The sequence below is a fragment of the Lactuca serriola genome, chromosome 2 (genome assembly GCF_051521515.1).
Source record: "Lactuca serriola cultivar US96UC23 chromosome 2, Lser_US96UC23_V15, whole genome shotgun sequence".
NCBI classification, from domain to species: domain Eukaryota; kingdom Viridiplantae; phylum Streptophyta; class Magnoliopsida; order Asterales; family Asteraceae; genus Lactuca; species Lactuca serriola.
In genome coordinates this window covers 3,604,311-3,631,658 of record NC_136409.1, presented here as the reverse complement: position 1 = coordinate 3,631,658, position 27,348 = coordinate 3,604,311, and the positions used below count along the sequence as shown (strand labels likewise).

At 40.2% G+C, this 27,348-nt stretch overlaps 2 protein-coding genes across 5 annotated transcripts; one reads left to right on the top strand and one right to left on the bottom strand.

The window, feature by feature from the left end:
* The first annotated feature begins 16,012 nt into the window (after positions 1–16,012).
* Positions 16,013–19,053, top strand: MCD1 (multiple chloroplast division site 1). Of its 2 annotated transcripts, none has more exons than XM_079023583.1 (5): positions 16,013–16,205; positions 16,526–16,768; positions 16,884–17,050; positions 17,705–18,092; positions 18,686–19,053. In XM_079023583.1, exons 1-5 carry the CDS (start codon positions 16,161–16,163, stop codon positions 18,866–18,868), a joined length of 1,026 nt encoding a protein of 341 aa, XP_078879709.1. In that variant the 5' UTR covers positions 16,013–16,160; the 3' UTR covers positions 18,869–19,053. The 2 variants fall into 2 exon arrangements, with proteins under 2 accessions (XP_078879709.1, XP_078879710.1); XM_079023584.1 differs by having other exon boundaries at positions 16,187–16,315.
* A 919-nt stretch (positions 19,054–19,972) lies between these two features.
* Positions 19,973–24,028, bottom strand: LOC145085899 (protein DETOXIFICATION 27-like). Of its 3 annotated transcripts, none has more exons than XR_013700213.1 (9): positions 23,404–24,028; positions 22,775–23,316; positions 22,600–22,686; positions 21,708–21,764; positions 21,146–21,384; positions 20,889–21,007; positions 20,524–20,613; positions 20,315–20,442; positions 19,973–20,217 (listed from the first exon to the last, which is right to left on the bottom strand). XR_013700213.1 is itself a non-coding variant. In XM_079023582.1 (9 exons), exons 1-8 carry the CDS (start codon positions 23,890–23,892, stop codon positions 20,395–20,397), a joined length of 1,671 nt encoding a protein of 556 aa, XP_078879708.1. In that variant the 5' UTR covers positions 23,893–24,028; the 3' UTR covers positions 19,973–20,217; positions 20,350–20,394. The 3 variants fall into 3 exon arrangements, 2 of the variants coding, with proteins under 2 accessions (XP_078879708.1, XP_078879706.1); XM_079023582.1 differs by having other exon boundaries at positions 20,350–20,442; XM_079023580.1 differs by having other exon boundaries at positions 20,359–20,442.
* Positions 24,029–27,348: the final 3,320 nt, after the last annotated feature.

The following is a 27,348-nucleotide window of genomic DNA, read 5'->3' as shown; positions in this document are numbered from 1 at the left end:
CTCACGAGGCTAATTATCCTACACATGATTTAGAGCTGGGGGTAGTGGTATTTTCCCTCAAGATTTGGAGACATTACCTTTATGGGGTCCGATGTACTATTTACACGGATCACAAGAGCTTGAGGTACCTCATGGATCAGCCGAATCTGAATATGAGGCAGAGGTGATGGTTAGATGTGTTGAAGGATTACGACTGTGAAATCCTTTATCACCCAGGGAAGGCCAACGTAGTGGCCGACGCCTTGAGCCGCAAGGCAGTAGCAGCCCCGATCAGAGATATTTGTTTGAGGATGATGGTGATTACTCCATTATTGGAGCAAATTAAGGAGGCACAAGTAGAGGGCCTCAAGGAGGAGAGACAGAAGTGTGAAAGGATAGTGGGTCGAGTAGCTTCTTTTGATTATGATAGTAGAGGATTGTTGACCCTTCACGGGAGAGTTTGGGTGCCTTACTGGGGCGGAGTACGGCAAGTGTTGATGGATGAGGCCCATAAGTCTCGATTTTCCATTCATACATGGGCTACAAAGATGTATAGAGATCTTCGACCCTATTATTGGTGGCCCTGCATGAAGCGGGATGTCACCTGGTATGTGGAGAGGTGCCTGACCTGCAGGAGGGTTAAGGCAGAGCACCAGAGATCTCATGGCAAGATGCAACCGTTAGACATTCCAGTGTGAAAACGGGAAGACATTACCATAGATTTCATCACAAAGCTTCCCAGGACTGCGCGTGGAGTGGATTCTATATGGGTTATTGTGGATCGGTTGATGAAGAGTGCTGATTTTATACCGATCCAGGAGAGCATATCAGCAGAAACGTTAGCTGCTATTTATGTGAGGGAGGTGGTGCCACGTCATGGAGTGCCTGTTTCAGTGGTGTCAGACCGAGATGTCCGTTTTACTTCCAGATTCTGGAAGCGGTTTCACGATGAGATGGGTACTCGTCTTCATTTTAGCACCGCTTTCCATCCTCAGACGGATGGACAGAGCGAGAGAACGATTCAGACTCTTGAGGACATGCTGCGGGCATATGTTCTAGACTTCGGTGGCAGTTGGGATACGTATCTTCCGTTAGTGGAATTTTCGTATAAAAACAGTTACCACGCGAGTATCGATCGACCTCCTTTTGAAATGCTCTATGGGAGGAAGTGCAGGACCTCGATTTGTTGGGGTGAGATCGGTCAGCGAGTTATTGGAAGCACCAAAGTGGTGCTCAAGACGACAGAATTGATCCAGTAGGTTCGTGGCAGACTGTAGACCGCGCAGAGTCGGCAGAAGAGTTACGCCGATAGGAGGCGTTCAGATTTAGAGTTCCAGGTGGGCGATATGGTCCTCCTGGAGGTATCGCCCTGGAAGGGTGTTATCAGGTTTCGGAAGAGGGGCAAGCTGGGCCCCAGGTTCATTGGTCCTTTTAGGGTATTGGCCCGGTGGGTCGGGTTGCTTAACGGTTGGATCTACCGTCATAGCTTAGCTAGATCCACAACACTTTCCATGTTTCTCAGTTGAGAAAGTGTTTGGTGGACAAGTCGGCAGTAGTGCCCATTGAGGATATCCAAGTTGATAGAAGCCTAAATTATGTTGAGAAGCCAGTTGCGATCTTAGATCGGAAGGTGAAGACCTTGAGGAACAAGGTGATCCAATTAGTAAAGGTACAGCGGCAACACCGGAAAGGTTCTGAGTGGACGTGGGAGTCCGAGGAGGAGATGCGGGGGCGTTACCCCGAGTTGTTCTTAGATTCAGCAGCAGCAGACTTCGAGGACGAAGTCTGAGACAAGTGGGGGAGGATTGTAACACCCCCAATTCTGGTATGATATTTATATTTTGCTTATTATTATTTTCTTCAAGTTCTAAGGGGAACTCGACGAGTCGGTAGCTGGAGTCATCGAGTAGAGTCGGGAATTCGAGCACGTTTAAGTTGGCAACTCGGCGAGTCTATTTTCCAAACTCGGTGAGTCTGCCAGTCTGGGCGAAACCCTAATTTCAAGGGTTTGCACCCTATTTAAACAACTTTTGGGGCCTCAGGTCAGTCCCCATCACCCCTCAGAGCATCTTTCTCGAAACCCTAGAGCCCTCTTTTCATTTTGTGTGTTTTTGGTGTGTTCTTTGAAGATTTTGAGAGATAAAGGAAGGTAGATCAAGAAGAGAAGAAGGAGATCCTAGATCCTTGAGGAATTTCAGAAGAAAGTAAGGTATATCTTGCCCTTTTCTGTTTCTATGCTTAAATCTCCTTTTGGAAGCCATTAAAGCCATTCTTGGACCATTTCTTGGCTTAATAGAAGCATAGAGGACTTATGGAGTTGATTAGCCTTCGGATCTAGCTAGATTTGAACTCCAGCAGCTTAGATCTAACACCTTTAGGGATTCTTTTTGCATGAAAGCTCTAGATCTACTATAATAGTGTGCTTTGGAACCTTAAAACCTTCATTAGATGTTATTTACACGTAAAGTTGGAAACTTTACGTGTAAATCAAGTCCCAGGAACCCATATCTATTAATGGTATGGACTGGTTTCAAGCAGAATTGAGTATATAATGTTTGCATGCATACGACTCGGTGAGTTGTTCTACTAACTCGGCGAGTCGAGTCGCGAGTCCCCTATGTTTCTTTTTCGAGTTATGCCGAGTGGAACCAGTGAGTGAGAGGTGGACTCGGTGAGCTAGAGGGTTAGACTCATTTGTGGAGGACTCAGCGAGTCAATGCCCTGACTCGGCGAGTCCAAGGCAATCTTCATACTTCAAGAACAGATTCGACGAGTTGTTCATACAACTCGGCGAGTCACAGCTAGAATGATCATCGGATGAAGGAGAACTCGACGAGTTGTTCATACAACTCGGCGAGTCGGATGTAGATTGTCGGAGTATTAGTAGTGACGAGGAACTCGCCGAGTTTGCACCAAAACTCGAGGAGTAGTAGTGAGTGGAATCAAGAAAGTAAGAATAAGGACTCGATGAGTTGGTGACCCAACTAGACGAGTCAGATCAATTGAGTGTTGACTGTGACAGATAGGTAGACTTGGATCAGGGGTAAGAGAGTCATTTTACCCTCAGTATTATTATCAGTATCTGATTGTTGGTGCTCATGGATATTGTAGCCGAGGTGAAACCGGAGCCGCAACAGACAGATTTCGGAGCAGTCCTTTCAGCAGCTAGGCTACGAGGTGAGTTTTCCTTCCAGTAGGAACGGGTCTAAGGCCACAATGCCGGCCCGTTTAACTTAGCAGTAGTTGCCGAACTTTGGTCCGATGCAGTTGTTAGTATGTTTGATGTCTTCGTGACTCAGACAGAATTATGTGTTGTGTGTTCTGGGCAACGGTCCGGTGCAGTATGCAGTATATGTGCTTATGTTGGATGATATGTGTTATGCTAAATTGATATGTGATTATGCTATCCTTTGATCGTTCGGTTCCGGACTTTGGTCTGATGCAGTCAGTTTCGGACTTTGGTCCGATGCAGCTAGTTCCAGACACCTGTCCGATGCAGGGGACAAGGTCCCAGTCAGTTCCAGACTATGGTTCGATGCAGTGGGCAAGGCCCAGTACGTGTTTATATGTTATTGTATGGTATGTGGTAGTTTGGGGGGGGAGCTCACTAAGCTTCGTGCTTACGGTTTCAGGTACTTCCGCAAGTAAGGGGAAGAGCTCGGGATGATAGCATCGCACACACCACAGCTTCAGTCTTTATCCTGGGAGTTTGTTTTGATTCGTAGTTTGATTTGATTTAGTTGTTTCACGACATTTTATTATGAGGTTAGATATTTGACGTATGGTTTTTATGATATGACATTCACTATATGATTTTTATTACTATTTAAACAAAATTTTGGGGTCGTATTTTGGGATGTTACACGCGGCGAGTTGACAAGTCAACTCGACGAGTCAGGTCAACTGGAAGTTGACTTTGACTTTGACTTTGATTTGGTCAAGGGGTAAAATGGTCATTTTACCCTAAGGGTAGATGTCAGTTTCTAACTAAGTGTTTTGTGGGAATTTTAGCCGGTGGATTTCTGGAGCAGCAATGGCAGCAGTCATAGGATTCCCACACAGTTCAGCAGATACGAGGTAAGTTACCTTCCAGTAGGGGTGGGTCTAAGGCCACAATGCCGGCCCACCATTGAGGAGTATTTAGGAGATAATTGTCTTTGTGATAATTTATCTTGGTCTGGTATGGGTTTGGTTATGAGTTATATATGCATGATATGTTACATGATAGGGACAGTTTCCCTGATAGTGCTCCTTAGGACCAAGGGGTAGGTCAGTACCAGGATATGTCTGAATGTGTGTTTTTATCTTGCTATCGTATGCTAGTGGTAAGGGGTGGAATAGTCCCCAGTTATCGATTGAAAGATACCGATGACGGTTACCGGTTGAAAGATGCCGATGATGATTACCGGCTGAAAGATACCGATGATGATTACCGATTGAAAGATATCGATGTTATTTTATGGTATGTGGTATGATGAGGGAACTCACTAAGCTTTGTGCTTACGGTTTCAGTTTTTGGTTTCAGGTACCTCTTTGCCAAAAGGGAAGGAGCCGGCGGCGTAGCATGGCATCACACACATACATATGATTTTTCCACATGGTGTTTTCTGGGATTGTACTATGATATGACATTTGTTCATGGTTGTGGGTTTCAAATATGATACTTGGTTTTGAGATGTCGTGTTTATACAATACTTTCTAATGAATTTTTTATGAATTAATTAATCAAAAATGAAATTTTTGGGCTTGAATTTTGGGATGTTACAGTCTGACCTGCTGTATCTGCTCTGTCGTCTGAAGCACTATCTCTGTACTACCCATCACACGTTGCCGTACCTCACCCCAACAAATGGGGGTCCAAAACCTCCTTCCATACAACATCTCAAAGGGTGGCATACCAATTCTCGAATGATGGTTGTTGTTATAGGAAAACTCAGCCAAGGGCCAATACGTGTCCCAACTCCCGCCGAAATCCAGTACACATGCCTGAAGCATGTCCTCGAGCGTCTGAATCGTCCGCTCGCTTTGTCCGTCAGTCTGTGGGTGGTATACGGTACTAAAATTCAGCCTCGTACCCAATTCCTCATGAATTTTCTTCCAGAATCTGGAAGTGAAACGCACATCTCAATGTGAGACGATCGAGATCGGTACTCCATGCCACGATACCACCTCCCTAACGTACAACTCTGGCAGTCTTTCCGCCGAAGAGCTCTCACTGATGGCAAGGAAGTGAGCGCTCTTCGTCAACCTGTCCACAATCACCCAAATTGCATCGACACCTCTTGCAGTCCTTGGCAATTTGGTGATAAAATCCATGGTAATTTGTTCCCACTTCCACTCAGGAATCTCCAATGGCTGCAACTTACCATGCGGACGTTGGTGCTCGGCCTTAACCTTGCGACAGGTCAAGCACCTCTTTACGAACCATGCGACGTCCCTCTTCATACAGGGACACCAATACTCTCTCTTCAGGTCCAAATACATCTTAGTGGCCCCAGGGTGGATCGAGAACTTCTATCTATGCGCCTCCTCCATCAAGATGGTACGTGTTTCGCCCACAAACGGTACCCAAACCCGACCCTGAAAAGTCATAAGTCCTTGACTATCGATAACAAACTCTGATACTTGCCTGATCACTCGGTCCCTTTTGTGGTACTTCGGTCTCACGGCCTCTTCCTGGGCCCCTTGAATGGTGTCCCACACCGGAGTCATCACTGTCAATCTCATGCAAACATCTCGTATCGGGGCGCCCTCCGCCCTACGGCCCAGGGCAACGACTACAACATTAGCCTTGCCCGGGTGGTACAGGATCTCGCGGTCTTAATCCTTTACCACATCCAACCATTTCCTCTGGCGCATATTTAGGTTGGGCATATCCATCAGGTACTTCAAGCTTTTGTGGTCCGTGTATATGGTACACCGAACCCCATACAGATAGTGACGCCAGATCTTGAGGGTGAACACCACTGCCCCCAACTCCAGATCATGGGTGGGATACCTCGACTCATGAGGTTTCAGCTGCCTCGATGCATATGCTATCATATGCCCCTTCTACATAAGCACCGCTCCCGACCCTGATATCGATGCATCACAGTACACCACAAAATCCTCTATCCCTTCCCGGAGTGTGAGCACCGGAGTTTCGCACAATCTTTGGCGAAGTATCTCGAATGAGGTCTACTGCTCCGGACCCCATGAAAAAGCAACGCCCTTCCTGCTCAACATGGTGAGTGGCACGACAATCTTGGAGAAATCCCTGATAAATCTCTGATAATAGCCAACCAACCCTAGGAAACTCCTGATCTCGGTAGGAGACCTCGGCACCTCCCTGCTCATCACCGCCTCGATCTTGGCTGGATCGACCAATACTCCCATAACCAAAAATCACACTTGGAGAATTTGGCGTAAAGCCTCTCCGATATCAGAACTCCGAGGATCTCCCTCAAATGCTCCTCATGCTGCTCTCTGGATCTCAAATACACCAAGATATCATCGATGAATACGATCACCGAACGATCCAACATTGGCCTGCACACCTTGTTGATGAGATCCATGAACGTTGCTAGTGCACCGGTGAGCCCGAAAGGCATCACCACGAACTCATAATGCCCGTAACGAGTCCTGAACGCTGTCTTTTGGATATCTACATCTCGAACCCTCATCTGGTGATATCCCGATCTTAAGTCTATCTTGGAGAGCCAAGATGCTCCCTGCAACTGATCGAACAGATCGTCGATCCTCGGTAACGGATAACGGTTCTGGACCGTCTACTTGTTCAACTCCCGGTAATCAATACACATCCGGTGTGAACCATCCTTCTTGACAAAAAGGATCGGCGCTCCCCAAGGTGCGCTACTCGGTCTAATAAACCCCTTTCCCAGCAGCTGCTGAAGCTGCGAGGATAACTCCTGCATCTCGGGCGGAGCAAGGCGATAGGGTGCCTTGGCAATAGGTGCCGCCACCAGTACCAAGTCGATACGAAACTCCGCCTGCCTCTTGGGGGGCACACCCGGCAACTCCTCGGGGAAAACATCATGGAACTCCCTCACAATCGGGACCTCATCAATCGAACTTGGCCTCCCAGCGGCCACTCGCGTGTCCATCACAAAGGCCACAAATCCCCTATAGCCCTCTTGTAAACTTTGCCTCGCCCTAGCAGCCGAACAAAATGCAGACTCGGGACGGGTACCCTCACCATACACCGTAAGTACTCGCCCACCAGGGTCTCGGATCGTCACCAACTGACGCTCGCAGTCTATAATAGCTCCAAATTGGCTCAACCAATCCATGCCCACTATGACACATACGTCCCCCATCGCAATCGGGACTAGATCGATCGGGAACCCCACATCGAAGATCTCAAGTCTACATCCTCGAATCACCTCCGTGGCATACACTGCTCGCTCGTTAGCTATAGAAACTCGTTGATGTCGACTCAAAGCCTCTCAAAAAATACTGATATGACGACTAAAAGCTAACGACACAAAAGATCGACTTGCTCCCAAGTCAAATAGCACTAAGGCAGGTACATAATTCACAAGAAAGGTACCTACGCATAACATAATATAAGCATAATATATCAGACTCAAATAAATAGAGAGAAGAATACATATCAGCCACAACATCGGGTGTTGCACGGACCTCCTCTGTTGTCAACTGGAAGGCTCTCCCGCGAGCCTTCGGTGCCTCGGCCTCCACTGGCTGAACCTCGGTAGCCCTAGCAGTAGGCGCAGATCCCTACGCTGATCCCTGATGTAGCTGAGGCCACTCGGCCTTCCGATGGACGGTTTGGTTGCAATGGAAGCAAACAGAAAATCCCTTGGGGCAATCCCTCGCGATATGCCGCTCATTTCCGCACTTGTAGTATACTCCCGCTTTGCATGACCCCTCATGACTCTTGCCGCACTTCCCACAAGTGCAACCCTTCGCGCTCCCAGATCTCGAATCAGCGGGCCTGGCCCGCTTGGTTGCCGGCTGAGACTGTGCCGGCCGTCGATCTTTCCCCAGAGACTCCGCCTCCTCCTTGGCCTGAGTCTCCAACTCTATCTCCCTCTTCTGGGCATTTGCTTGGAGCTCGGCAAATGTCCAATAAGTTGAGTTCGCCACGAACTCCTGAATATCTCTCATCAGAACACTCAGATGCGAGCTTGCTCGGTAGACACCTGCTGAGGGCGAAACATCACCCTCTCATGAAACTTCTTGGTAACAACTGTAACAGAATCAGTACCCTACTTGAGGGTCAAGAACTCCTGAATCAACCGTTTCCTCTCCACCGGGGGAACATACTCATCTCTGAACATGGCAGTGAACCTCTCCCAGGTCACCTCAGAAATCTTTGCTAGACTGAAGCTCACCGTCAAGAACTTCCACTAATCCTTCGCTCCCAAGTAGAGCTGGTTCAGAGTGAACCGTACTCTCAAGTGCTCCGGACAAGAACACATGTAGAAACATCCCTCGATGTCAGAGATCCACCTCATTTCAGCAATCGGGTCCTACGTCCCATCGAACTCTGGTGGCTTCGTGTTGCTGAACTCCCGAAACAACAACAAGTCACCTCCCTGAGGTCTAGCAGCAGCAACAACAGCAGTAGCTGCAGCAGCCGCAACCTCAGTCACTGTTGCATATCGCTCGTCAAAGGTCTCAATCAATGTGGTCTTGATTTCCCCGAACATCTCTGGAATCTCGGCCCGGATGGTAGCAGCCACCTCCTCTTGAATCAATCGACGGATCTCCTCGTCGCTGACACTGCTGCTCCCAGGTGTGTGTCGTGTCCCAACCATGATGTCTCTGAAATGTAGCATAAAAATATTAAAGACTCGATCGAGCATAGTCGCACTCGATAACGAAACTCTACTTGTTCTCCAATATCCTAAGGATTCTTACTTGGACTGCTCACCGATCTGGTGTCTTCAGTAGTACGGGCCCTATACTACCGACCACACCGCATCAGCATTCACCCCAAGTCCTTCTCCTTGGATCCCGGATCGCAAGTACTCTACTATCGCTATGCATTGGCTACCCTCCGATAGACCTCTCATGAGCTCCTAACTGCTACCTACTCACTCTCAAGGTATCTCATAGCATCAGTAATTTCCTAGGCTAAGGCATCACAAATCAGGCCACTGTAGTCCTAATATGAATACCTAGCCTACTCTAGCATGCATAACATAACATATCATATCTCATAACACATAATGTAAGGGTATTTTGGGGATTCACCGTTCGGGCGCTGGCTGACCGTACACATTGCTCCGCTCTGGTTGTTTCAAAACCTATTGCTCTTTTTAGAAAAATCAGTTTTTATTTGTTGACAATTTCTCAAATCCTTAGTTTGAGTTCAGATACGCCCGAAGGTGCATCCAAGTCCCTCAAACCAAGGCTCCGATACCAACTTGTAACGATGAGATTTTCAAAACAAAATTTTCATTTTTCAACAACCAAATATATATATATATATATATATATATATATATATATATATATATATATATATATATATATTATTCTCAAAAAGTATTCCACAGTAGTTATCAAATCAAAACATATCCCAATATCACAAATCAAATCTCCTCTCTGTGTGTACGGGTCATGTCGGCGCCTTTCCACGGTCCTCGCTAGTACCTGAAACACATAACACAACTGTAAGCATAAATGCTTAGTGCGTTCCCCAAAATACCACATACAACACATACGCCACTCGAGGCTACTGTACGACCCTCCAGTTGATGTGTCTCAACAGGCACTTCCAGTCCCGTAGCTCGTTGGGCCATCTGGTCCGGTCATAGCTCGTTGGGCCCTCTGGCCCGGTCTAAATCGTTGGACCCTCAAGTACGGTCTGTACCATCATATAACATACATATATCACATAACACACAACTCATTCGTAACACATAATCTCATACATAGCACATAGGACCCTCCGGTCAACATATAAATACCACTCTAGGTAACATATAGTGAGAAGACTCACCTCGTGTAACTCGGTAACTCGGAAATCTCGGACTCCATGAAATAGGATCTAGCCTCCACCTAATCATACGAAATAAACACTCGACATTAACACATTTCCCAAGGCTATACCATTCCTTATCTTAGCACTCTCAGGAGGGTAAATGACCATTTTACCCCTTTCAAGGCTCAAATACTTTAAAGTTGACCAAACCCTAAAATTCAACAAAAGTCAACCACCTGGGGTACGCGACGCGTACCAAATCTGTACACTAAGCATACCCGGTGGCTTCACAGAATCGAGGTATGTGGCCCCTTACGCCGCGCGTACTGGGATTACGCCCAACATAACCCCCAACTTTCTCCTCCTCTTCATTCAGGTCTTAATCGGTTAAGACTTGCGTCCAAAATCCAAATATGACTTCTCTAACACGACTTAATCCATAAAGTTGGTGACTTTAAGCCTTTGCATGGTTGTGGAAGTCACAAACACCCAAAACACTCTATTTCCAACCTTAAAAGGTCCATATCTCATGCATGAACAACCTTTAACAACCAAGACTGGATTTTTATCACATAAAAACACTAAATGAGCTTGTATGGGACAGATCTTGGCTTCTAAGAGCTCAACCACTCATAAATTTATGAACTTGGGGACCAAAAACCCTAAAACTTCTCTCTACAAAACATGAATAGAAAAGATGCAAATCTTGAAGCTTTTTACCTCAAAATGAAGCTTCTTTCACTGCTAAGCTCGGATCCAAAAGCTTAAGCTCCAACTCTTCCTCCTCCAAGGCTATCACTTTGCTCCAAATGGCCAAGAACACAATACTAAGCCCTCCTAGACACCCCCTTGCTATATGAACGAGATTTATGGTTTTGAAATGGTAAAGCTCTGGAAAAGGTGGCCAACAAAAGGGCCTTAAGGTTGCTTAAATAGGGAGGCTCAACCTATTAGGGTTTCACTTCTGGGCCGGGTACGCCCTGCATACCTGGCGACCCTTCCCGCTCAAGACGCGGACGAGTACATTGAGCGTACACCCCAGTACGCTCCGTGTACTCGCCAAACATGTATTTCCTTAACAAGGTCCAAATGTGCCCCTTGCTCAAAATTGAAGGTTCATAAGGTATACCTGATTTTTGGGATGTTACACATTGCCTTCGTTCGGAAGGTACGGGTTGCCGTGGGGGTGGAGTCCAGCCATGTTATCTACACGAGAATTGGGGTAAGGAAATGTTTATTAGACGAACTATCTAGATAATTATTAGATAATATTCATTAGTTACATCACTATTTGTAAAGTGCATACCAATTATATGTAATCAAAACAGGATAGGCCTTCGCATAAGTGACCTTAACTCCAAATTCACAAGGAACCGGGGTAAAGAAAAATCTCACATATTCTATGTCTATGACATCCTAGTTGTTGGGTTTTGAGCATTCTAACACTCCTAAGTGTACATGCAACCCTAAATACCTTGGATCTATGTTTTCTCTATTATACATGCAAATAAGAATATCCAAGGTATTATCCTAATTTATCATACAAAACATGAACATAACGAGATAGAATACATACCTCTTTGATGTAGAAAGTCTTCATGAAGCTTGAGTGCCTAGCCCCAATAGTGTGGAAGCCTCAAATGGAATCACAGTTATCAAAACACTTAGAATAACTTGAGAGAGTTCTACACTTCATGAAATCGGCTAGCCCTTTTGTTACACTCTCTAGTGGCCGATTTTTGTCAAGAATAAGATCTTTATATAGTGTTGCAATTAGGGTAAATCCTTAATTGTCATGGCTTTCCATTTCCTTGGATCCATGGGTTCAAATACACCATGGAGCATCCATGGACCATCCTATGGGTTTTAGCCCAACTTGATTATCCATGGAGCATTAGCCCACTATATAAGTATGGATGATTTACACAATCAACCCATATATTTAATTAGTCTTCTTTTGATCACTTAATTAATCCTAGATTAATTCTTGATCAATACTAATTAAATAATCTTATTATTCTTATTATTAATATACTATAACTTATAATATATTAATAACCATAAGTGTCTTATTTCTCTCATTATAGTCTATCCAAGTGCATGAAGGTTTGCAACCCAAATGGACCATGCCGGGTCGGGTCAAGTCTTACCAATTATAGTTATGGACTTAGACATTAATCCAACACTAGTTACATATAACCTTAGTGTATCCACTTAGCAACTATCAACTTAGTAATGGAGATCCTTTTAAGTTCTCAAGTAAGTAATTATAGTAACACAAAATACTCCTATAGTATTTTAGACTTAGGTTCTGTTATAATGTTCTCATTGTGGTAGTGTTGGTAAGTTTTTAGACTTGTTGACACATCACAACCATTCTTGGGCATGTGCTAATCACTCATCGGACCATCATAGTTGATCAGACTATGCCACTCCCAGGACTGACCATACATCCCCGAGCTTACCTGTGATATTCAACAATCGTAATACTTTTGTTCTTGTCATTGTGACACGGATTTTAGTATGAATGTAGGCATGTATACTTAGTTAAATATTTTATTATTTAAAAGTATAAACTCTTGGTCAAAGTATTGTTAATCCCATTGTATTTATAGTTAGTATATCTTTTGTGGGTTGATATACTTAATTCACTATAAACAATGCTCTGATACCAATCTGTCACACCCCAAAACCGAGAACGGCGGAAACATTCTGGGGCGGAGGACGTCATGTAATGTATCACAAGAATGCAAAGTAGTAAACAAGCAACAACATCATCCATTGCATTAATAGTATAATTTAAAATACATGTATGTTCTTTCATATCATAACAACATAATAAATATTCAAAAATAAAAGACGAGGCTTGACTGCTCCATCTTCACAAAACCTGGTCGTCGTTCCTGTCTATTTGCGACCTGAGAATACAAGTTATTTTGAAAGCGAGTATCAGCAATAAAGCTGGTGAATTCTTAAGTATTTATGTGTCTTTGATTTGTAAAACTGTAAAGTAAAGACTTGTCCATGTTTTGAGAAAAGTTTGTATAAGCATGAAAATGTTTGTAAGTAATTGTAAACGTTTTGAAGACCCTAGAAAATCCCATATTTCCTACTAGTATAAAAGTAGCCTTCTACCAAGACCCGACTATTTTAAAAGTAGTCTTCTACCAAGACCCGGCTGTTTTGTAAGTAAGAATCACTATAAATATGACGGTTTTTCCCTTATTTAACTATTATTAAAAAGGTTATAGTCTACCTCATCGTTTATGTGTATGAGTCACAATATAAAGGTAATAAGGAAAATAGTTTATCTATATCAAATATATCCTACCTCGTCGTTCATGTGAATGTGTCACAAAGTAAAGGAAGGAAAATAATATAATAAATAAAAATGTATCCTTTTGCACTAGGATATTTACGGTGTGGAAACTCGCCAAATAGTACAACTGTAGACACCCATCGATGATCATTTTCCCTACTGTAGCTAACAACCTTGGGGGTGGAATGGTAAGTCCTAAAACGTTTGTAACAAATTCTATGTAATAGTATCTATTAAACGTATTAATGTAAGCGTGTTCATGTAAGCGTATCTATGTAAACATATTCTTGTAAGCGTATTCATGTAAGCGTATCTATGTAAACGTATTCATGTAAGCGTATTCATGTAAGCGTATCTATGTACGTATTCATGTAAGTGTATTCATGTAAGCGTATCTATTCATATAATATGTAATGTATTAGTATAGACTCATGAATGAACTGACTCTTGTGTGATTCCTTGTACTTGGAATAGTAAGTAGTATCTCCTAACTATACCTATTATAGTTACTAGTAATGTAGGTGTATAACCGAAAGTATACCTTTGCTACCCAAAGGTACTGAACTGACTATTGGAACTTTTATGTCTATATATGTATACATGATATATAACTAATATTTAGACGACATTCGGACGGGTAACCGATGCCCTAAAGCCACATCCCAACGAGGAAAAGGAAATAAAGCGAGGTAGCCGTCCTAAGTCCTTTAAACATGAGTTATATAACTATACATATCTAGGCATGCATTTGACAATATAAAAGTATAAAAGAAGTTTGTAAAACCTTTGAAAAGTTAAATAACTAAGAAGCGATGACTTGATGTCAGTTTATAAAACGATTTGAAAGTAATTTGTTTGATAAGACAGTTTTAAGTATAACGAAAACCTTTGTTTGAAACACAATTGTAACAGAGTTTGAAAGGAAACATACAATATGTAAATCAATTTGATAAAAAGTTTTAACATGTAAAAACGTTTGAGACAGTCATTTGAAGTAATCTGTTTGGTAAAACAGCTAAAAGTATAGTAAATCCATTTGTATGCTAGTTATTAATCACATGTGATTGATATAATAACTAGCATGATTCAACTTGTATCCCCCCTATAAAGCATTTATAAACATTTAAAAGGTTAATTAAGGGGTATGAACTCACCTGCAGTGAGTGGGTCGGATGGAAGTGTCGGACAAGTGTTCGGTGTCAAGTGAAGACTTTAATCACACACAATGATCCTCATAACATATAAAGACATATGTATATATATAATCAGTGATTTAAGCACTAATTAGACAAGTATAAACATTCTAAGACGTGGAAAACACTTTGGTCAAAGTGTTAGGAGGTTATTGGGTTGCAATAAAGGAGTGTAAGGCGTTGTAAGTGAGTTTATGGTCCACAGACCATACTTATTGGAGTTTACAGCCCAGGGGAGTTTACTCATGGCCGTAAACTCTCAAAACGGGTCTCTAAATGAGGCTTAAGGTTATTATGTCTTAAATGGTTAAGTGTTCCAAGGCTTAAACAAGAGGCTAGGTGGGTTTAAGATCCAAGAATGGTCCTTATATGTGTTTACGGACTGGGACCACTTCCCCATGAGTTTACGGCCGTAAACTCATGGTATGAAGTACCAATTCGTTGATTGAAGTCCCTAGTTCAATGTAATGTAATTCTAGACTAAGATCTAATGCTTGGTAAGGTGATTAGGTCAAATTTGCACCACTTAAGGGAGTTTACGGCCTTGAGGGGATCCTTGGCCGTAAACTCTCATTCAACCCTCAAAACTTGGTGTTTAAGGTCCTTAATACATCAAGGAGGTGATCTAGGTTAGTGTCCAAGGCCAATAGGGGGACTAGGGTGCCATTTGCACCACTTAAAGGGGTTTACGGCCCAAGAACATGCCTTGGCCGTAAACTCCTTGGATCATGTGTTTCCTTATGATTTCTACGCTCTAAACATGTTAAACCTAATGTACAACGAGTTAGAACAAGAGTACTTACGATCTATGAGCTTGAATGGTCGGTTTTGGCCACGAACACTAGTATGTGTTCTTGGTGGAACTTGAAGATTTACACAAATGGAATGATTTCACGGATGAAATTATGTAAGATCACTAGTTTATGTAAGATTTCAACCAGTTAGGACAAGGAACTTACAAGATTTGAAGATCGGGGATGAATATCGGGATGATAGTTGAGAGGATTTCAGCCAAAGGAAAGGGAGGAATGAACAAATGGCCAGAACTTGACCATATAAGGGGAGTTTACGGCCAACATAGAGTTTACGGTCGTAAACTCCATAGTGGTGGCCGTGAACTCTTGGTTAGGGTGTTCCAGGTCTGTTCTTTGTGCTATTTCTCCAGCATATAAGCCCCGACACTTATCCTTTAAGTGTACAACGCTCAAAACGCTCAAACAGACTCCAAATTGTGCTAGATGATAGCAGGAATGAGTTTGATTTTTAATGAAGTGTTTGACTGTACAAGATTGAAAATTTCGGGTTGTAAAAAAATGTTGGTTTTTAAAAATCATGAAAGTGCGATTTTTTGTGACTTTTAGCATTTAAAGCTAAATTATACTTAAAAATCAAGAAATACAACCCAAACACTTTTTAAAAATAACTTTTGCTTTTGCTTTCAACCCAACACTTTTTATGAATTTTAGCATTTTGTGCTATTTACCCTACTGAATATTATATTTATTCAATTTTTACAATGTCGGAGTCCTTGTAAAATTTCATGAATTGCGGTTCTCATTGCAGCCAACATACCTCATCGACTTTCAATAGTCGACACTTCACAATACAAACAAAATTACTGAATAGGTATCCTTGAATATTTACCCTAAATCGATTTTTTCAAACCTTGAAACCCTAGATTCTATTTCCACCATGGGATTATACTTTAGTAACTGAAATGGCTTCATTTTGGACTCTGCAATTGCATCCTACTTCGATTCCGGTATGTATATTCTACAAAAATTCAATCTTGTTCTATGCGGGCATTGTCGATTTTCGTGAATAAGTTAACGAACGAGCTTATTCTCATGTGGGTTCTTTCGATATCGATAAGTGAGTCGATGTTTCATGCTATTAGGCTGCTTTTTTGTTTATATTTGTGTAAAATTTGAGTATCATCATTTGGGCAATTGCGTATGGACTGGATATTCTTCATTTTGGACTCTGCTTTTTTTTTTTTTTTTTTTTCCTCCTTCAATACAAGCAAATTATTGAACAATGTAAACTCCATTTTTAATTCTTCCAATTATTGTGTTCTTGAAGCATCAAGTTTCAACATATGCATTTGAAGTTAGACCACAACTAGGGTTCACCAAAAGGTACCGAATTTTGAAAGGGAAGAACAAACGTAAAGATTTCTTTCTTAAAGCCTCATCCAATGAAGATAATCAAATCAAAGATGAAACAATCATCAGCAAAACAAAAAGCAATGCCATGCGGGTCCTACAAAACCAAGTTTCAAGACTACAAGAAACAATCGTATCCCTCCCTCCCATTATTTTTTCGGTATGTTCTTCAAATCTAATCACATTTTTAACTATATTAAACTTATGTTATTGAACTTAAGCTATCTTCCTCTACTATTTGATAATCAGTTATTCTCTTTCACTTTTTTTTACAGATAAAAAGGTCTCCTCATTCCAAATTTGCATTGGGGTTTTGTATAGCAGCAACTGTATTGATTGTTGCAGTGAGAGCTTATGTGGCAAGAAAGCCAAAGTACCAACGCCAGGGATCAGTTGCTGATCTTGTCAGACGTGGCCAACTAAATTCTGATAGAAGAGGCATGTATGACTCCAACCCCTTTCTTCATTTTCCATTATTTGCTATAAACTTGTCTATAATACATTACAAAATGTCCAATATACCCTTTAGTACCTAAAGATAGTGAAATTTTGTGGTTTAAGAACATTAGCAAAGCAATAGTTGTTTGTGATACTTCAAATGGATGATAAGTAATTCATGATCTGAAAACTTGCCAAATGATCGAATGTTGCGAGTTTCTTGAGAGTCCATAGATGGAATTTCTGCAATTTTCTTGAAACAAGAGTATTTATTATTTATTGTTATTTAAACTGTAATATGAAGCTTAGCATGTACATATGGGATAAGGTCACCTAATAGCAACATACGTTTGTTTTGTACATCCTAGCTCGTTGTACAATTAATAAAGAAATCATTTTTGTACTATTTTATGGTAAAAAATTCATTACATTAATAAATGATCTCATTTTTTGAGATTGTAGGTATTATCAAGCTAACTGTATTTTTGTTTTATTAAACTAACAAGCCTGGATTCTGGTCTTTCACGTCTCCTTTTTATATAGTGGATGCATAACAGTGTACATGTGGATGCCATGTCAGCACCTTCATTGATGGACAAAATAAAAAAAGTAGATAGCTATTTACTGACATTAACGAATCCTGTGTGTGTTTTTACAGATCAAAGACACCCATGTATGACGATCCATTTAACAACCCGTTAGTAAAAATTAGCAAGAACAATTCGTCAGTTGAAATGTGTGGAAAAGTTTACCGTTTAGCCCCTGTGACTTTGACACGAGAAGAACAAAACATACATCAAAAAAGGAGGTCAAGGGCGTATCAATGGAAAAGGCCAACAATATTCCTTAAAGAAGGGGACCCGGTGCCTGCTGACGTGGACCCGGATACGGTTAGATGGATTCCTGCAAATCATCCTTTTGCAACAACTATTAGTGACATTACTGAAGATTTGGCTCAAAATAATGTTTATCAAAAACATGGGGTCCCATTTCGTATTCAGGCTGAACATGAGGCCTTGCAGAAAAAACTTGAAGCTTTGCAGGGTGTAAGTGATTCTTTACCTTTAACATGATCGATACAACAGGTTGTACTGTGTTTGATATGACTGATGTCAATGAGACAAAAATTCTAGCTTTTTCTCCCACCTAAAAAGGTGGGACAAACATGTTTTACTTTATCACCAATTTGTGGCACAAATGTTTCGTTATCTTTTGCCCTTTTAAGAAACAATGTTTTATTATTATTATTTTTTTTTTACCAATTTATGCAAAACTATGTTGGTGCATACTTCTTATGAAAAACTATGTTCTTGTTATAATTGACATATATATGAAAGTACATTGCTATTTCTTGCATTTAACCCTTATAGTGCATCCCCTAAATTGTGTTTATGATAATGCAAACAGTATACCCTGGTCTGATGCTGGATTTGTTACCCTATAATGCAAACAGTATACCCTGGTCTGATGCTAGATTTGTTACTTTATGGTTGAATAAATTTTTATGAAATTCAAGAATAACATCATTACAGTTTAGTTTTTGCTATATAAAGAAAGTGTTATGACGTGTTGTGTATCAAAGTGACATATAAATACACATGAACTTATCTTTTGATGTGTAAATATTATGTATTTGCAGGATCAAAAGTTCAACAATTTGGTAATTGATCCAGGAACTGCTAGAAATTTTGAGAGGCCATTTAAGTCGAATATGAAGTTAGACGATCAGCAGCAAGGGGAACACAACTCTGCAAATGGTCAAACAGGTTTGCGACCAGAAAGTCAACCCAATTCAGCTTCTGAAGAGAAACAGACACAATGAAAACAACTCATCTTTGTACAATGCTGTCTTGTCCTTACATCAATATGTTTTGTTTTACTTTTATATTAACAGTTGTATAGTTTTTTGAGCTGTTTTGGATTTGTTGATTTGACTATACCGACTTGTCAAAATCATATGTTGAAAATGGTGGATTTTTTTTGATAGTAGGGTTGATGACTTATTTATACTGTGAGATACTTTATATCAGTTTATAACTATATGAATAATGAAGACCGTTGGAATAAGAAAATGAGAATATTTGATAACATTACATTTTTGGTCCCAAGGTTTAACTAGTTTTTTCAGTTTTGGTCCGTAAAAGAATCGGGTTGCATATTTGGTAACACTCAGTTCCATGTAAAATAACTATATAGCTCAGTCTGGAGTTCACTCTTTGGCTCAAATGCCCTTCTTTTGCGATAGAACCCCAACAACATTCTTTTATCATCCAAATGTATTTTCCTATATTTCTATAATGATATTTAACGCTCATTTTTTATAATGTTGGAGTAATCCAGAAGTGTCAATGAGTTGGAGTTATCTTAATTTTATTTTTGGTCTTTATCTTTTTCCCTGTTTTTTGGTAGAGATAAACTCAAAAGTTTGCTTCGTTTTTTTTATACTTTCCTTCCAATATAGTAAGTAGATAATTAAAAAGCCCATGTGAAATTGGACAGTGAAATACATTGCACTTTTTCCTTTCATTGTTTTCCTCTGTTATACTTATTCCCCTGTTTATTTGTGTTCTCATCAAAACAAACTCACTCCTTCATACAACCATGTTGACTTTGTTAGTTAATTACTAAGCTTAAACATTGCAATAAGTGAACTTTTGTATCATATGATTACTATGTGATTAGTATATGCTAAAGAGGATATATGATAATACATGAATACTCTTTAAGATATTTAAAGGGACTGTTTATGTTGTAAATTTATGGTTGATGGAGCCTGATGGATCTACCCTAGCTGCATAATCAATAATACTCAGCAATGGCATCTCACCCTCAAAACTGCAGCCTACCTTTTTTTTTTTTTTTTTTTTTTTTGAGAATTTGTTAGTCTTAAAATGCTTATAGAGTAGGTCATGCAATGGGTACTCTATTTAGTCTTCAAGTATGATCATACTGTATTACCAATTTCAACAGTATTCTCTTATTGGTTCTGTAGTAGTGTAAATGGAAGAATTATTTTTGACAAATACATATGAAAATTACAATTGGGTCATAAAATTTGTAGCATCGAATTCTTTGGCAACTCCCTTGGTTTTTGTTTGATTACTTCAATTCTGTACTATTTATTTCCATAATTCTTCAACAGCACAATCAAACCATTCTCCGCACCAGAATCTGGTATCATCACAAACAGATGAAAGAAAATGATAAAACCAAACAACCAAACAGCTTTTGGGATGTGAGCAAAATTTCATATGGATTAGTTAATTACATTTCCTCAAAAGCAAATGTAATGAAGAAAGAGACCAATGGTACCAAATTTTAAGAGGGATAAGAACTTTTCATGCATGGTCAATTAGCAACTGCCCATTTCTTCAAATGCATTCTTGCTCTTTGTTCCTGAAAGTTTTGTAACACATACTTAATCTGATCTAGAAGTATTGATTTTGAATATTTTTATCAAATTCAGGTGTAACTTACCTCTTTTTCCCAATCACAACGACTTGTAATGATAGCCAATATGACTGTTTGAACAGCAGTTCCTCCGAAGATCATTCCAGCCCAAATACCCTAAGCAATACACTTCTTAAATCTTTCATAAACACAAAGAAAAGATAGACAATATTCGACATACATTAGATTATCATGCAATTAAACCAATGCCAACGAAACAAAAATTGCAATTTTCTGTCCTAAACTCGCTCTTGATCTCTTTATGATGATCAAGACATGATGCCCTTCTCATCATCATTATTGAAAATAGCCAAAAAAAAAAAAGTTTGTCCAATATAGTCAAATGTAATAAAGATAACCTAAATAAAAGAAAATGTTAAATGTGTACATACCATGACGCCAAGATGGAAAAACCACCCCATGGCAACTCCCATGGGGACACCTATCAAGTAGTAGCAACCTAAGTTTATGTATGCTACATATGCCTGCCATCCGGAACCAACCGCAACACCTATATATCAGATCAAATGGATTGAGTATATATCTATTGGAGATAATTAATATTGGAAACATATTATCTCCATTAATACTTTCAATGAATGTATATTGGTTCTCAAGTAATATAGATTCAAAACGAGGATGGGTTCACCTGAAAGAACGGGTTGAATGCTATTGAGGAGAATGGTGAAGGCCAATAGGACTGAAAGTTTACTTACGGCATGCAACACAGGTTCACTGGTGGTGAATATTAATGCAAGCTCATTGTGGAATAACATGATCAAGATCCAGAAGAAGACACCAATCACTGCAGATGTTGTAACGGAAACTATGGTGGCAAATCTAGCACCTTTCCCGTTTCCTGCTCCTAACTCGTTTGCAACCCTTACTCTGAATCACGTGATCACAAATTAATTAAGTATTACATGTCAAGAATATTTAATCTTTAAAGTTCCTTTACAAATTACACAAATTTCGTTTTTCCTGGATATATATATATATTTGTGATTTGTGAAGGAATCGATTCAATAAACTCCGGGATTTATTAATTATATTTCATCCCAGAGAAGAAAGTTGGGTCTTCTATTTGCTTGTTAACAGATGAGCAGTTCCTTTTGTTAGAAGATCTTTTTAGGAGAAAGTTTCACTTTCAAATTCGTTTTTCTGCAAAGAGAATATATATTTTGAATGAGTATATATATTAAGAAACCTACCCTGTTCCAGCAAAGAATCCAAGAGGGATCATGAGTTCCAAACCATTGATAGACATGCTACGTACAGAAAAAAAAAACGAATATAGATATTATATATTGGTCATGATCAAAATAGGTAGTAATAATTAAAACTTTAGTATTGTTCAATATTTACAAGATTCTCATTAATACATACATCTATTATCCGTTTCTATATTGAAGCGCATGCACACAATTATACGCACACATACAAGCACACTTAGATAGCTAGCTTAATTTACAACCTTTTTTTTATTATTTTTTTTAATTTTAACTATTTCTGTTAATTAACTATTAACGTACCCATTAGCTGAAAATATAATATATTTTCTTACAAAATATATTAATGGGACAACATTATTGCTTTTAAAACTAGAACTCCAAAACTATTATTTAACGTTATTTGCATCATAAATTATACAATTAATTACATTTGACCGTACTTTTAATTCCTTCGAATAAAGCGGTAACATTATTGTGTGGCTCCTTTAGAAATGACTCGGAATATATATTATATCTTCAACTAACAGTTTTTGTGTGTCAATTTATTTATTAATATATTTTATATTTTTCCAAAAAGAAACACTTTAAAGATAAAAAAAAAATATAATTAAGCAAAGGCAACGGTCTTATGCAATTGGTGGCCAATGACAAAAATTGTAATATCTTGATTCTCCCAACTCGCAAGCAGTTAATTTGTATCGCAAACGGCAAGATGCCAATTCTGTTTTTGTATTTTAACATAAGAAAATAATATTCAGAAATATATAATTAATACCAAGAACAAAAATAGACAACCACATGTAAAAACATGAATAAAGAAATGTGGACCACAACAATTATATAGTATCAGATTATTATATTATATTATTACCATATTGACAAAGCATCCACAGCAATCTTTGCGTCCTCCAAGTTGCCTGTAATCACGATCAAAATCCTGTAGTACCAGTTTTCCAAACTGCAATTTCCAAAAAAAGACATTCGTATGAAATAAATATGAAGTCTTTATAGCATAATCAACAGAAAAACATATGTTAATTGATTACCACAACATGACGCCGGAAGCAGCGGAGAGTTTGAAAAACGACCATAATCCATTAAACGCTTCCATGGAAAACCCACCCCAAGTTTCCGGGCAACCACCGAACACAGAGTAACAGAACATCCCCAAAACAATCAGCCACCACGAGAAATTAAGCATAACCACCGTCCAAAACAACCCCAGCTGAAATCTATACACAACCAGCCAACTCAACACCGAATGAAGCACCAGTGTCCCCATTGATACATATGCAATGACATGCGTCTTAAGCTGACACTGAAGAAACCTTTGTAGTGTGAACTGAAAGCAAAGGCTGAAATGGAGTGGTATCAAACTCATGCACATCCTACCGGAGAGCTCAGATATGTCGTCCGGTTGTCCCATGAGTTTCAGCACCGGTGAAGCGAAGATGTATAAGGGGAGAAGGAGTATACAACATATGAAAAGTACGATCCATGAGCGTTGTAGATACACTCCCAACATTCGATAGTTTTTGGCTCCATATGCTTGGCCACATAAAGTCTCTAAAGCACTTGCCATACCCAACTGGAAATTAAACCAAATGAAAACATATTTAGAATCAGAGAAATCAACTGAACTTGTTTGCTGGGTTATAATAAGTTGTGTACATACCAAGAGGCCGATGTCAAAGCCGACGATAACATTGGTGGCAATGGAGACGGCGGCGAGCTCCAGATCGCCAAGATGGCCGGCGAAGGCTTGGGTGATGACCAGCATGGTGTAGGCGGATATACGGCTGAAGATGGTGGGGCCGACTATGTGCCATAGCTTTTTGGATTCGATGAAGAACCGTTGTTGGAACGAGAGTTCGAGGTCCTGGTCAGGGGTTTTTGAATCCAAGTCGATGTTTGGTGGTGAAGTTTCCAACAAGGGTACCAGTGTTGGTGGCTTGATGAGACCACCGGTGCCATTGCCGGCTGCCATCTTTCTCGATTTATTTTCTCCTTTTCTGATGTATTCCTGTGATTCCTTCTCTAAAAGTGCAGAAAGAAAGAGAATCTGTGTTCGAGGCAGCGAGATATGCGTAGTTATAGCCTTATAGGAGTTCGAGTGGTGGACTAGGGCATTTGAATCATATCCCTCTTTTAGTAAAAAAGGCATCCTCCAGATATTGTCAACATGCTGTTGAGAGATTCGAGTTGCGGTTTCGATCGAAATAGCAAAGTGCGCATATGTTGTTTTTTTATTCCATTTGGTGTTGTATGGGTGACGAGTTAAACACTTAAATGGGGTGAAGATGAACGTCCATATATTAGTTGTTTTCTGCACATTGTTTCTTTTATAAGATAATAAACCAAAAGTGACACTACAATAATATTGAGTTTTAGTGGCAGACGGCGCTTTTAGTTGTTAGGTATAGAAGAAAACAATAAACGAAAACAGATTTGAGAAATAAGAGAGATCAGAAATGAAATCAAACTACACAAAACACAAAACACAAAACACAAAGATTTAAGTGGTTCACATTTTCTTGCGATGGGCTACGCCTACTGTCGATCCAGAGAGAGATTTTATTCCACACACCCTTTTCAACTATAATGTTACAGATACGACCATTTATAAATATATAAACGAGAACATCTGACCTAAACCTAAAAGGCCAAGCACGACTGTAAAAACACAAAAAAGTTCAAAAAATTTACAGTCTTTAAAATTCCAGATCTATTGATAAGTCTCAAGATCTAACAATCTCCCACTTGGAGGCTTGATCATTCAGCTGCCAAGCAAGTCCGTATCCTCTGTAACACCTCTCTCTCTCTCTCTCTCTCTCTCTCTCTCTCTCTCTCTCTCTCTCTCTCTCTCGTCCCCGCCTCATCTTCAAGTTCCTGGAAGCCATGCACAACTCTAACCTATCAGTTGGTACTACTTTAGTAAACATAACAGTTGGATTCTTTGTACCAATGATTTTCTCAGATTTAGTGTACTATTAGTTATCAGTTCTCGTATGAAATGATATCGCATCTTTATGTGTTTTGTTCGGTTGTGAAACACCGGATTTTTCACGAGATGCACTGCACTTTGATTGTCACAGTGGAGAACACAATCTTCTTGTTTTTATAACACCCCGAATTCTGGATGTGAAATTGGAGAGTTATAATGCACATTGTAGGACCTACTCGACGAGTTGGTTGGTCCTAACTCGTCGTGTAGGAGCTGAGCTGGCTGCGCGTGTTTTGAAGCCTATCGTCGAGTCGAGGAGTTGGACTCAACGAGTTGAGTCTGTATTGAGAAAAGCCTAATTTTAGGGCTTGCACCCTAGTTAAAGGCCCTTAAGCCCTCATTTCCGCCTCCCTATCCATTTAGACACACTGAGAGAAACCCTAGACGAGTTGTAGTCGTTGTAAGAGAGAGAGAAAGGCTAAAGATCTTGTGTTCAAGTGCATTTTTAGAAGAGGAATGAAGAGCAAGAAGGTTTGGAACGAGAAGAAGCTTTGGGTCCAGTGTTCTTTCAGTGCTAGCTGTCAATTGGAGGTAAAAAGCTATCTCCTTGATCATTCCTTTTGTTAGATGTCTTTTTAGAGAGTTTTAGGGCTTTATCCCATCTATCTTTTGGTTTGGAGTTGTTGACCTGGTCATGGGGGTGGAGACTACAAATCTAAGCTATATGAGTCCCTATGAGCCCAAAGATTCGAGATTTATTAAGCTTTGGGCAAGTCTTCAAGCATAAAGACCTTTATGGAGTGTGTTTTGGCATTTTGAGCCCTATATGCCATGCATGAACATAAGGCTTGCAACTTTACGTGATGATTCAGCCTTAGGAGGCTAGATCCAAAGTATGTGACCTTATTTCTGTCCAAAATCGTCTGAATGAGAAAATAGACTTAAGGGACTCGGCGAGTTGATGAGACATGTAATGCATTGATTCTCAGATATTGATTTCTTATATAAGATTTTTCTTGATTTCAAGGTCTACTCGACGAGTTGGTTGCCCAACTCGTCGAGTAGCATCGGGTTGGTCCACGTGTTTAAGTGACCTACTCGCCGAGTCCAAGTAGGGACTCAACAAGTAGGAGCTGGAGGATGAAACCCTAATCCCCAGGGTTTTGCACCCTATTTGAAGGATCATTGCCCTCCCCATCCTCCCCTTCACAGCCTCTTGATACTCCATAACCCTAACTTGTGTGAGTGTGCTTCATTTTTGTGTCTTAAGCTTTTAAGAAGGATTTTTGGTGAGAAAAGCTTGGGGAACCAGTAACTAGAAGCAAGGAACGTGTGGGAATCATAGATCTACCTCAGTTGGCATCCTTTGGCAGGTATTAAGCTGTTATCTTGGCCTCATTTCATTCTAGATCTTATTTGGGTGGATTCTAGGAAGCCTTTCTTGTGTTTGAGCTAAGATCTAAAGTAGCAACTTTAGATCTGAATTCTCTTGGGTCTTTAAGTCCATAAAGTTGTCAGCTTTGGCAAGTATGAACCTCCCTTCAAGTGAAAGACTTCTTTTCAAGCTTGGTTTTTGTCTTTTTTAAGACTTTAGAGTTTTGCATGCACGTAAAGTTTGCAACTTTACGTGATACACATGCCTTGGGAAGCTGGATCTACAATATAGAACCGTAGCATGGATTAAAAAGCATCTATGTAACAACCATAAATTTATGCCAAATTTAAAATTTTAATACTAACAAAAGAGTCAAATAGTATTTGTTTTTACAACACATTTCCAATTCATTTATCATCAGAGTGTCCCAAAATAGATCATCAGGATGAGGAGCGGTACGGTCACGCCTTCGCCTTCCATCGCTCTCCTGAAGTACCTGAAACAACAAACTGAAAACTATAAGCCCGAGGGCTTATTGAGCTACCCCCAAAATACCAATACCACACTGGCAGAAACCATAGCCATATGAACAATCAAACAACATACATACTGGGCCATTGGTCGGACTAGTCCGCCCTACTGGGCCTACAGTCTATCTGAATCCATCCCGAGCCTTCAGTATGACTGGTTCGCCGCGTGGGCCTACAGTCTTCCCGGACCGCTCAGAGGGTGTATTGGCCTTCAGCACAAAGCAGGACCGCCTCAACCCAGCCAACAAGTAACTAACCATGTATGCATACTATCATATACTGGCATGTACACATAGCAAAGATATCTATCTCATTGACCATCAATCATAAAGTTTCACTCATAGCTAGAGAATCGACCTAACAGGTCACTAACATACCAATCCTCACGGGCCATAAAAGCATAACATACTATCTATCCTGATTCCAATCCAATAGATCAGAATCTTATGCAGCATATCATATTGTAATTGGTTTTGAACATGTACTCTTTTAAACAATGTAAACTTTCAATTATATATATGATAGTTGTATTGCTTTCTTTACTATGTATTCATTTGTTACGTTACCACATGAAGTCATCCACCCCCGAACGTTTCCGCCGTTCCGGTTTGGGGGTGTGATAGATTGGTATCAGAGCAATGTTTATAGTGAACTAAGTATATCGAACCTCATAGGATATACAAACTATAAATGCTTAGGGACTCAAAGTCTCTGACAAAAGTTTTCATACCTAAAATCCTTATTTCATTTAAATAGATTATTTTAGGTCAT